We start from the raw sequence: 12,652 nt of genomic DNA on the forward strand, positions 1-12,652 counted from the left end.
CACACACACACATACCCAGCAGGTGCAGCAGTATAACACACGCAGTCACAGGAGCGAGACGCAACATAGAGCACAGTGAGTATTAAACATTAAAATTATAATACCACAAGTAATAGATAGGATGCGGAACGCGGTATTAATGAATAACAAATTCATGTTACAGATACACGATAGTGAAAGAGTGCTCCAACAGACGATGATAGACGTGACTCGCGTAATGAAACACGACGTAAGAATGAAATATGCTGTATAATTTTAATATTTTAACACTTAACATTTATCAGTATATATGATAAATATATATTTTAGTTATTTTAGTATGTATAGACAAGGCATGCAATGAACTAGTTTGTCGTGGATTGGACCAGCACCTGAAGATGGCACATTTGTGCCGAAACATGTAGTGAGAGTGAGAAGAGGGGATAGATGAATGTATGCACTAGAAGACGGATAAAATAAATCATGAACTCCAGTTGAGCTGCCGCAAGCTGTTCAGGTCCTATGAACGGCTGTTCAGATCGTGATATGGGTAGGTCATATAGCATGCGAGAATGAGAAATGACAGAAAACCTGAAAGAATGAGACCATTTGAGAGACAGTTGTGAAGATGGATTTTAAAGGTACAATTATGGGGTTTTGGACTGGGTTTGTTTGTGTCAGGATGCAAAGTTATGATGGGCGTGTGTGAACACAGTAATGAGTGCTTAGGTTCCATAAAGAGCAGATACATATTGTCTGTACTTCCACAGGGACAACAGGTTTCACAGGAAGGTCCCTGCATTATGAACTTAACACTTGCTAAGATTATGAAGTCTGTAGAGAAGAAATCTGTACAGAGCAGCTGTTATAGTTAGATGTAGCGAGAAACAGCTACAGCAAGGAGAGCATATGTTGTTTCATGTGTGGTGTTGTACAGCCATGACTGATAGAAAATGTGATGCCTTTACAGAACTGTACAAATTCAGAGAAGGTTTTTGTTGGTCCATATGGTGAGATATATCCAGCAAGTCATGATGCAAACCAGGCAGTGAATATAAAAGCTGAGGAAGTCTCAGACTCACAAGAGGAAGTGGATCCTCTGCAAATAACAGTTCAGGAAGTAAAGGCTGAACCTGAGGTGAGCTGTATGTTTCTGTATCTCCACTGTTAGGCAGATATCACAGATAGGCAGGAATTCCAGTTGTCTCTCTCATCTCCATCTGTCTGGCTGTCTGTCTGTGCACATGGGACAACTCCACTGCACTGCTGACTCACCTTTGAAGGCCTTTTTCTGAAGTGTCTCTAGACAGTTGTAGTTTGTTGAATGTATGCTGCTTGTGATGTACCACTTCCATTTCCTTTTAAGCAGTTCTAATATAGATGAAATTAAATTTTATGTAAACTGAACTGTATTTGAGAGAAATTCTATATCAGCAAAAATCCATATGGAGTCTCAGAACTGTTCGCAGTTAGTTAACACATGTTAGAACCAAGAATTCAGATTACCAGAACTCTTGTGAGCTAATTCCAGTGAACCCCACAAGATATTTTTCATGTGATGAAGGTTAAAAAAGATTCTGCACTTTCTCGCAACAAGAGTGGCAAGAATTATACTGTATGGAGCTGAAGAAACATTTCTTGCTATGAGAGAAAGTATTGTGTTTAATGCTTGTGTGCACAGACAAGAGTTTTATTTCCATATGTCAGTTCTCTTCTTCAAAGAAACTAAATATTTTGTTACCCGCTTCTGTTTCTTTGCATAATCCACGTGGGGAGTTTCTTACACGTGGGTGATGACGGGTTGGGGTATTATGTAGGAGAGCAATGAGTTCACGGAGAGTGATGTGGGTAAGTCATGTAGTGCACATGCAACAGTGAGAAATGCATAGAAAGAGAAGAAAACCAAAGTGGATAAATCAAATTAGTAGAAGAAAACCACTTCGGAGACCTGAGTGCAAATGGAAATTTGCTATTAAGATAGATTTTAAAGAAATAATTTGGAAGGGTTTGTACTGAGTGTGTTTGCCACAGAATATGGAGCCATGTTGAGCACAGTAATGAGTCCTTTCTGGCTTTCTCAACAAATCCTATATGCATTGCTCTTCTCCCCTATGCCTGCTATATGAGCTGCCCATCTCATCCTCCTTGACTTTAGCTTTTAGGTACAATAAATAACTTCATGTAGCTGAGTGAGTCCTTGAGAAGACCATTTGCTTGGCCACTGAAGAATTTCCCAACATTGTATACAACCTGGAAGTTTATTCACGTTTGCAAAAACCTGTCACACGTCCCTCTCTTGAGCCATATGAATCCAGTCCACACAACCCCATCCTATGTCTCTTAAAGGACCACGTAAATATTATCTTCCCACCTATGCCTAGGCTTTCCTAGTGGTATATGTATTCCTCTTCTCCCCCATGCCTGCTATATGAGCTGCCCATCTCATCCTCCTTGACTTGATCATATAATTATGCTTGGTGAACGAAGGTTACAAGTTGTGGAGCTCTTCATTATGATGTTTTTAGGCACAAAAAAAAGCAGACATTTTCTGTACTGTTGCAGTGACTGATAGTTTCTTGGGAAGGTCATTGAGCTATGAACAGTACTTTCTGCTGATCATGATATCTGTAGAGAGAAGCATTTGTACAAAACTGCTCTTATGGGTTAGATGTGATGAGAAACAGCCATAGCAAGGACAGCATACACTGTTTAATGTGTGTTGTGTATCCATTTCTGAGAAGGATATGATGGTTTTTACAGAACTGTACAAATTCGGAGAAGGCTTTAGTGGGTCCATATGGAGAGACATACCCAACACGTCATGATGCAAGTCAGACCATGAATGTAAAATCTGAGGCAGTCTTAGATGCAGATCCTGTCCTAATAACATTTCCGGAAATAAAGGCTGAACCTGAGGTGAGCTGTGTGTGCACTGTTAGGCAGATAACACAAATGTGCAGAAATGCCACTTGTCTTTCTGATATCCATCTATGTGAACATGAAATAACTCCACTGTGCTGTTGACTAGATTTTGAAGGGTTTTTTTTTTCCCTGAAATGTTTCTAGGCAACTGTACTACGTTGAATGTTGCGTGTGATGTACCACTCCACTAAGCAGTGCTTTGTTACTACATCACAGAGTTTCCAGGATCTATAAATGCTGAAGTTTATGATTTATTTATTTTCTGTCTTCGATGCAGTCTGTATCCATGTAATAACGTAGAAGTGTCATTGTGTTGAGGATTTGTTATAGGATAACTAATGGTTCTCTATAGCTTTGTGATAATGTTTGACAGATTATAAACACGTGTTGTCTGTTGCCCTTTTGTTTTAAGTAAATTTAATATACCTGACACTGTTGGAGTTGCCTCTGTACCTGATGTCAGGTGATTGGTTGTCATAACAGATGTTTTTTGTTGTTATATTTGGTTAGACAGAAAGGTGACTAAACATTGGCTGGTTCACACTGACTAATGCACCACTGGCTGGCTGCAAGGTGCATACAAATTTTGCAAGTGTATCAGTATGCCTGTGGCCAGTAACATTTGGAATGAAGTATACAATTCACAGCTCACAGAAGTTGTTGAAAATGCTGTCCCCCTACATGTAGACATTCCTTGCACCAGCAGAAGGGGTTTAGATTAACCCTTAAAGCTGTTGTGCCAGAATTGTTGCAATTTCCCTATGAATATTCTTTTTAGTTCTTCCAGGTGGTGTTTACTGTTTTAAACTTTGCCCTGCAAAGAACCACAGAAGAAAATATATAAGAATTAAGGTTGGGTGAATGTGCCTGCCAAATACTAGTGCTGATATTTCTGTCCCTGAAAGTACCAGGCACAGCTGGCATAGATGTACGTAAAATGTGGGCAGTAGCTTAGTCTTGCTGAAACCAGCCATAGAGTCTTTTTTCTTTTGTAACTCTCGAAAGAATTGTCTGAGAATCACCTGTACATAATTTTTTTTTACTTGGTGGGGTGGGACTAAGTTCCTTCTATGGTGGCCTCTTCTGTCCTATTGTACCAGCCCCAGATTATAGTTGAATTTGATTGTGAAGCAGTTGGTGGAATGAAGATGGCAGGGGAGACCGAAGTACTTGGAGAAAAACTGCCCCAGCGCCACTTTGTCCACCTCAAATCCCACATGACCAGACGTGGGATCAAACCTGGGCCGCCACTGTGAGAAGCCAGCAGCTAACCACTTGAGCTATGGTGCAGCCTTTGAACTGTATATATCTTTCACAATTAATTGTTCCTTTAAAAAAAACGCAGGTAAAGCAACCCTTGTTGCCCTTACAGCAAACCAGACTCCAACTTTCACTGGATGGAGCCATACTTCATGGGTTGGATGTGGATTCGGTGAATTCCAGTAGCGATTATTTTTCCTATTTATGTATCCCTGCAAGTGAACCCATTCCTCATCAGAAAAGAATGTCAGTTTGAGATGAATCTCATCTTCAATGATCCACTGTAGAAACCAACTGCAAAAATGAACCTGGCTCGCTGGATTGCACAGCTGCAAGGCGTGCATTATTACTAGGGCCCGGATTTTTATGACCTAAAAAGCCGTAAATATATGCATGCTCTTATGACCCAAAATTACATCAAGTATGACATAAAAAGTGTAAAAATTACCTTAAATATTATATGGGACATATAATTTCACAATTTTAATTATAACTTTTATTAGAATTTAAGAATAAAAATGATGAATATATGATAGTAGGCCCTACTTACTAAATTAGCCCTGTGGTGTTTCTGAAGGAAAGAAAACTGATGGAATTGTGACATTTCATACTGGATTAAACCATTTCTTGTTTTGTTTTTAATATTGATTTTTGCCTTCATATTTTAGACAAACATTGGCGCACATGATATAAACATTAATTTAACTCTGTTAGCTAAAAACAACATAGAAGGACACAAGCTTATTCGGCTCTCGGTTTTCAGTGTTTCTGTAACACAAGTTATTCACTTCTCAGTTTTCGCTGTTATAATTGCAGTTTATAACTACATGCGTTATCATATTTTCAAATGTGAAAGATCGCTGATTGTCACTAAGGATAGTTTTGTATTTGAACAAACTTCGGTCCACATCACATGATGTGACAGGAGCATAATTGAAGAATGTCAGGTCGTTTGGTGACAGTTCTGGATCATCTTTGAATGGTTCTGGTTTACCAGAAGGTATATGTGCAATCGTGCTTATTGTTGAATAACTAGCATTCCGATGAACACTTTCTATTTTGGTTTTAATCTTCTTTGTTACTTCACCATGAGATCGGTTTAGTTCATTCTCAGTGCTTTTTACACTGTCCAACACATCATGGAGTTCAGTCCCTACAGCTTCCAGGCAAGTTAATGCACTTGAAATTGGACAGACGTTTGACTTTATATCTGTCAGATTTTGTGCTAAAGCGGTAGAGAAGTCCTTGACAGCTTTAACTGATCTTGACTTGCGGCTGTCAAAGTCATTAACCAATGGTTGTGTAATTTTCACAATAATATGCCACAGCGTCCAACCATGTACCCCACCGTGTGATGATAGGCTGTGGAGGAAGTGGCAATGGAGGAGCTTCTTTTTAAATTTCAGTACTTGAAGAGGGGCCTTGATGAATATTTTCTTTCCATCTGGAATTAGCCTATCTACGTCCGGAAAACTTCTTAAAAATTCTTCAGCCACTCTATGCAATGCACGAGCAAGGCAAGTAGTATGGATCATTTTTGGGTAAAGGATTTGAAGTCCTTTGGCAGCCTTCCTCATTTATGGAGCAGCATCTGTTACTAGGAGAAGGACACTATTTCACTGTATTCCATCTGGCCACAACATGTTCATGGAATTATCAAATACGACAGCTGTAGTCAAATGCTTTGCACTTTCAAGAACTTCACAATCAAGAAGAAATATCTCTCCCGGTTGATCTTGTTTCTGGGTTCTAACTATAATTCGCGATATACCGCGCATCTGCGTCAGAAGTCTCATCCAAGGAAACCCATATCTTGTCAGCAACAGATGTTCAAATCTTATTTAACATATCTTCATATTATGTAGAGCAGGCATGTCAAACTCACCTTGTACAGAGGGCCGCCTCAGCCCTCTAAATAATAGTCCAGGGCTGCACTTCAAAATAGAAATATACATTGGATTTTGATACAAGGAAATTTAATTCTATTTATTATTTAGGAATAATTTCAGTATAATTACCTAAAGTCACATATCTTACAGTTTTAAAAAGCAAGAGAATGCCATTTTTGACAAGTATCAAACAACTTTTCAATATGTAAAAAGAGAGATTACACAAGAAATTATGTAAGAAATAGCAAAACATTGAATTTCCTGCACCCTGCTAATTTATGTCTGCGTGAGACTTCTTGTTTTCTGGTCTGTTGGAAAATTTTCTTCACAAAAATTATTTCTACTAAAATGGTAATATAGATTTTAATATCAATTAGCTCTAAAAGTTGAGGGGCCGCATGTTTGACGCGGCTGATGTAGAGAGATAATTTTTCTTAACGTCGATCACTTGAGATAGGATGACAAGTGTATGTCTCCAGAAATGTTCTGAAGTGCTGATTATGTCATTTCTCTATTGAAATATTTGAAGAAACCATCCATTGACACAGATCTTTCGAAAAATCTGACCCATTGTTTGTTGAAGAAGAAGAAGAAGAATAATTAGCAGAATTGTTTTTAATCAACAAACTTTGTCTGCTGTCCTTTGTAGATAATCTGCTTAAACATTTAACACGTTTAGAAGTTTTACAATGCTGCTGCACAGTAAGTCGCTTTTCTGCCATAACTTTCACGTCACACAGCTTGTAACGAAATCTGTCCATCGGTACTAAACACTTTTTCACCAAACTCCTGCACAAAACTGAACATGAACTACATGTACTCTAGGCATTGTAAAGTCAAGCTGAAGTGTTTGAAGGCCCTCCACACATATATAAATAGAATACTTTTAAGACTGGAATGGGCCGTGCCATAGCTCAGGCGGTTAGTCGCTGGCTTCCCATTGCGGCATCCTGGGTTCGATCCTGGGTCTGGTCAAGTGGGATTTGTTTTGGACAAAGTGGCGCTTGGGCGGGTTTTCTCCGAGTAGTTTGGTTTCCTCTGCCAATCTTCATTCCACCAATTGCTCCACAATCACCCTCACCTATTATCTGGGGCTGGTACAGTCGGCCAGAAGTGGCCGCAGTGCAAGGAACTCAGTCCCATCCAACTAGCAAAAAAAGGAAAGACTGGAATGGGTATATGCCTGGCTAGCCAGCCTTTTTCAGTCTCCATCTTACTATATGGTATATACTATAGTAAGACGGAGACTGGGAAAAGCCAGCTAGCCAGGTTATAAATGTTGCATTCCACAAATTTTGCCTTTGTAACTGCAAATACAGTCCAGTCAAGAATGTGTTTTTTAATACGAACTTCATGCACTTGAACTCTATGCCACATCGGAGCAACAGTGCAGTCTGAAATTTATTTTATAGTACAAAACATTATGGAGCCAAAATTGTACCTTATATCAAAGAATTTATTCTAAAATGACAAAAATATGACCTTATTTCAAAATTATGCCAAATTATGCTGTAAAACCAATAAAACTTTAAAATGTGCAAATACAAACCACTCTGTCCAATGTGACATATAAGCTTTTACTATATGAAAACTTATCACCCATACATGTTTCGGTCCTTATAGACCATCTTCAGAGGGAACATCATTACAAGCTTGAAACTACCATCACAATAGATGTTTTGATTTGAAATACACACACTTATATCCTATAATGCACAGTACGCATAAAGTCGAAAAATTTTTAGTGTGACAGACCAGAATGAAACAAATCAAATTTTTAAAATATGCATTTATATGCACAATAAAAACTATATAATTTGAATAAGAATGAGCAGAAATGTATACAATTACATTTAAAAATAGGAATAAACCCTAGGAAGAAAATATGACGTCCTAGAGATCCAGGCCCTAATTATTACTATTGTCTTATATGGTTTAAGCTGCAGCAGTTGTGTTGCCCTTCTTGCGCTCTCCTGTGACACTCCAGTGTCTTTGAGCTAGACATTGAGCACTGGGCACTAATTATTTTGTTTTTTGTCTATTAAGAGTCTCGTTAATGAAAGTCTATTCACCAAATTGTGAATTGTTTGTTTCCTGGGAACTCTTTTCATCACAAAATTTTCACCGGTGCTTACTAGCAGAATTGTATTTGGCAAAAGTGTCATACAGACATGCACATTGCTCTAAAGTATACCGCATCATGATAGAACACATTGCTCACTAATTGTAACAGAACAAATGAGAAATGGAGTTGATAACTGCTGCCCACTGCTGACAAATCATAAACACATTCCCACACATGAACTTCATTGATTGCCGTGAAACATAATGCCATCAAGCCATCCACAAATTTAATAACTTCCCTTAATTCCAAACATTATGGACCATCAGGCATGCTCATTCATTTGCAAAATTCATATTTGACTCACAGTCGGCTGTGTGCTGGTCGCCGCGAAACGCGGAGCCATGAACCAGTCAACAACCGTAAGAACGTCCCTGTACAAATTCAAAAAGATAAATATACTTAAAGATAAACACAACAAGGACAAAAAACATTCAATATGAGGTGCTATCAGAAAGTTCCCGGACTTATTGTTATAACTGCATTAGTGAAAGAAGATGAGAGGGCAGGCCAAGGTCACACTTCTGAAAGCCTGTTGCATCAGGCTGCCATATGACACCGTGCTCTGAACATGCATTGTTTTTTTACTCTAACGCTTTTTCAACTTCGTGTGTCATTTTTTTTACGATGGATGGCAAAATCAAGCAGTGTATCCAGTTTTGCATGAAACTTGGTAAATCCACTGCCAAAATTCATGAAATGCTTCATGAGGCCTTTGGAGAATGTTCTTTAAGTGGGACAGTGGTTTTTGAATGGCATTCACATTTCAAGGCCGGTCAAGTGTCAGTTGAAGGTGACAAACATTCAGGGTGACCAAGCACCAGCAAAATGACAGAAAATGTTGAAAATCTTGAGAACTCATCCACAAAGACTCACAAAACAATCCAAGACCTTGCAGACACCATTGGGATCAGTCATGGAGTTTGCCAGGAGATCTCAACAGAAAATTTGAACGTGTGCCGTATTGCCCCCTCATCATGGCAACACACCCACCCACACAACCCTGAAAGCCACAGCGTTTGTGACTAACAACGTGATTTTTGTTTCCCATTCTCCCTACTCGCTGGACTTAGCCCCCTGTGATTTCACTGTTTCCCAATTTGAAAATGAAACTGAAGGGATGATATTTTGAAACAGTATCTGACATCGAAATGGACTCACAAGCGGTACTCGGCAGCATTGAAGAAAATGTCTTCCACAGCGCTCTTGAAATATGGAAACAATGATGAGAACTCTGTATACGTTCCCAAGGAGACTGTTTTGAAAGAGATGGTAGACAAAATGAAGTAAGTTAAGTCGGTATTTCTTTTTTGACGTAGTCCAGGAACTTTCAGTACACCTTGTATAGTATTCATACATGGTCACCCATACGCCAAGCCGGTCACGGTAGCCAAGCGGTCTGAGGCATGCACTCCCTTCACTCACTTAGAAGCTGGAATTGTGGGTTCAAATCCCACTCATTGCATGAATGTTTGGTATGTGTGCATGCGTATGTTTTTCTGTGTTTGTGTACAGGTAGAGACTTGTGACGAGCTGATCACCCACCCAAGGAATCCTACCAGACATCTGAGATCTGGTAAACCAAAGTGAAACAGAGTGTCTTGGTGGTAGGCCAAGACCTAAATTGGGGCTGTAGTGCCAAAAGAAAACAAAACATACACCGAACTGTGTGTTAAACACTGTACATCTTCCTGTCAGTACCACCTCAGACACTGACCCTATCGCCAGCACAGCACACAGACACGTGTGAGGGACAGGTATGAAAAATTTGCAGTAAATCCGGTGACATTGCCCCCTCACCCAACACAAGCTAAAGAGAAATAAATAATTACATCATGTTGTGTTTGCCGGCTGTGAGACAGTAATATATCAATCATGTTCTGCACAAAATCTGCATAGAAATAGGAACACTAACATAAACCAGAATATCTACAAACTTACACAGTCTCGGCAGTTATACATAAGCAAAGAACTTGCTACACTCTCACGTACATAGGGTTTTAATTATTATAATAATTAAAACCCTATGTACGTGAGAGTGTAGCGAGTTCTTTGCTTATGTATAACTGCCGAGACTGTGTAAGTTTGTAGATATTCTGGTTTATGTTAGTGTTCCTATTTCTATGCAGATTTTGTGCAGAACATGATTGATATATTACTGTCTCACAGCCGGCAAACACAACATGATGTAATTATTTATTTCTCTTTAGCTTGTGTTGGGTGAGGGGGCAATGTCACCGGATTTACTGCAAATTTTTCATACCTGTCCCTCACACGTGTCTGTGTGCTGTGCTGGCGATAGGGTCAGTGTCTGAGGTGGTACTGACAGGAAGATGTACAGTGTTTAACACACAGTTCGGTGTATGTTTTGTTTTCTTTTGGCACTACAGCCCCAATTTAGGTCTTGGCCTACCACCAAGACACTCTGTTTCACTTTGGTTTACCAGATCTCAGATGTCTGGTAGGATTCCTTGGGTGGGTGATCAGCTCGTCACAAGTCTCTACCTGTACACAAACACAGAAAAACATACGCATGCACACATACCAAACATTCATGCAATGAGTGGGATTTGAACCCACAATTCCAGCTTCTAAGTGAGTGAAGGGAGTGCATGCCTCAGACCGCTTGGCTACCGTGACCGGCTTGGCGTATGGGTGACCATGTATGAATACTATACAAGGTGTACTGAAAGTTCCTGGACTACGTCAAAAAAGAAATACNCTCTGACAAAATTCGTTGACGTGTACCATAACTTAGTCCCAAGGTGTTACAGAGGTCTTGGATGGTCAGTTTACAATCTTGCAGAATCAGATCCCTAACTTTCGTGACATTTTCTGGTGTTTTGCCCGTTGACGGCCGTTCCGAACGATCGTCATCATCAGTCAATGTTCGGCCATTTCTAAAACGCTTATGCCAGTTGTAAGTTTGTGTCTGGCCTAAACTGTTTTCACAAAAAGCTTGCTTCCACATTTGGTGCGTTTCTGCAGTGGTTTTCCAAAGTTTGAAACAAAACTTTATACAGACACGCTGCCCTCTGAGGTCAGCCATCGCAAAACCGCAAACTCACGGAAACAACAATGGAAATACATTCACCAACAATAAACCCAACCACTCAACTCGACGCCGCTTGCCACACTGATTCAAGGAGGATGTGTGAGGAGACACCTAGCGGTATTTCGATGTACTCGTAACCATTCGCACGCAAAATTCAAATTTGGGAAACTTCTGGATTGCCCCACGTATTTTGGAACCATGATCCTTTCTGTGATGAATCTGCCAAGGTTGAGTGTGAACTGTAAGATGTGTTATCATGCTATAAGGAAATTGATAAGCTGGAACCAAGCAAAGTTATGAAATGCAAATCAGTCAGGCAGGACCTTCCAGGTTTCAGTGCATGCACACCCACACAGAATTTAATGTTTTTGTACTCTATACATTGGATGGTAGTGGCAGTTACAAACTCAAGGTACTACTGATGTATTAAATTTATACATGTAAAATATTGTTCCTTTAATGCAGTATAATCATTAGTTTCAAATGAGTGCAGAAGTTCTGTGGTTTGTTGGATTATGATTGCTTTTTTAAAATATTTCATGGATGACGTGCTACCTTCTCAGTTTACAGACACGTGTGGAAACCTCTCCTGTAGCAGACCTTACTAACTCTTGTGGAAAGTCGTCTTCTGGGTTTAGGCACCGTGTATTCTTCGTTTTGGCCGACGTTTCGGAGGATCATATCTCCTCCATCTTCAGAGCAGTTGATTTGGGGATTTGGCCCCACTCAAGCCCCTATGCTGGTTTCGATATGTGGACGACACCTTCGTCATCTGGCCCCACGGACCTGACAACCTGAAGGGTTTCCTGAACCACTTAAACAGTATCAACCCATGCATCCAGTTCACCATGGAAACCGAAAGTGAAGGCCACCTCCCCTTCCTAGACATAGATATTTACAGGAGACCCGACAGCTCTCTAGGCCATAGAGTATACCGCAAACCCACACACACAAACCTCTATCTCAATGCCAAGTCCCATCATCACCCTTCCAGTAAACAGGCAGCTCTGTCCACACTGGTACACAGGGCCAGAGCTCTGTGCGATCAAGAGAATCTGCATGCGGAGTTGGAGTTCCTGAAGGACATCTTCAGACGCAGTGGCTATAACGACCGGCAGATCCACAGGGCCCTCAACCGCCATCCCAACAGCAATCAACCTGATGACCGCAGAGAAACTGTCGCGTTCTTGCCCTTTGTCGGGACTATATTCAACGGGATCAGCAGAGTGCTGTCCCGACATAACATCAAATCAGTTGGCCTGCCCCCAAAGAAAATATCTAATTTCCTCCGGCCTGTCAAGGATCACCTGGGACTGAGGACACCGGGAATTTACAGAATTCCATGTGAGTGCGGCAAGGTCTACATCGGGCAGACGGGCCGTTCTGTGGACACCAGGTTGAAAGAACATCAATGGCATGGCATCT

The 12,652-nt window shown here is 40.3% G+C and overlaps 1 protein-coding gene across 3 annotated transcripts in view; it reads left to right on the forward strand.

Moving 5' to 3' along the window:
• Nucleotides 1–12,652, forward strand: part of LOC111864410 — a 22,105-nt gene that overhangs the window by 7,217 nt on the left and 2,236 nt on the right. The window contains exons 3-5 of one of the 3 annotated variants that reach the window (XR_004513018.1): nucleotides 950–1,117; nucleotides 2,740–2,895; nucleotides 9,688–9,929. Coding sequence is in view for 2 of the 3 variants with exons in the window: in XM_023851634.1 (XP_023707402.1) it covers nucleotides 950–1,117; nucleotides 2,740–2,895; nucleotides 9,310–9,458 (473 nt within the window). In the remaining variant the exon portion in view is untranslated. Of the gene's footprint in view, nucleotides 1–949; nucleotides 1,118–2,739; nucleotides 2,896–3,045; nucleotides 3,994–9,309; nucleotides 9,459–9,687; nucleotides 9,930–12,652 lie in introns of those variants that run through there. The other 2 variants (XM_023851634.1, XM_023851635.2) reach the window with 2 other exon arrangements.

The sequence above is a fragment of the Cryptotermes secundus genome, unplaced genomic scaffold (assembly GCF_002891405.2).
Source record: "Cryptotermes secundus unplaced genomic scaffold, Csec_1.0 scaffold490, whole genome shotgun sequence".
Taxonomy (NCBI): Eukaryota; Metazoa; Arthropoda; class Insecta; order Blattodea; family Kalotermitidae; genus Cryptotermes; species Cryptotermes secundus.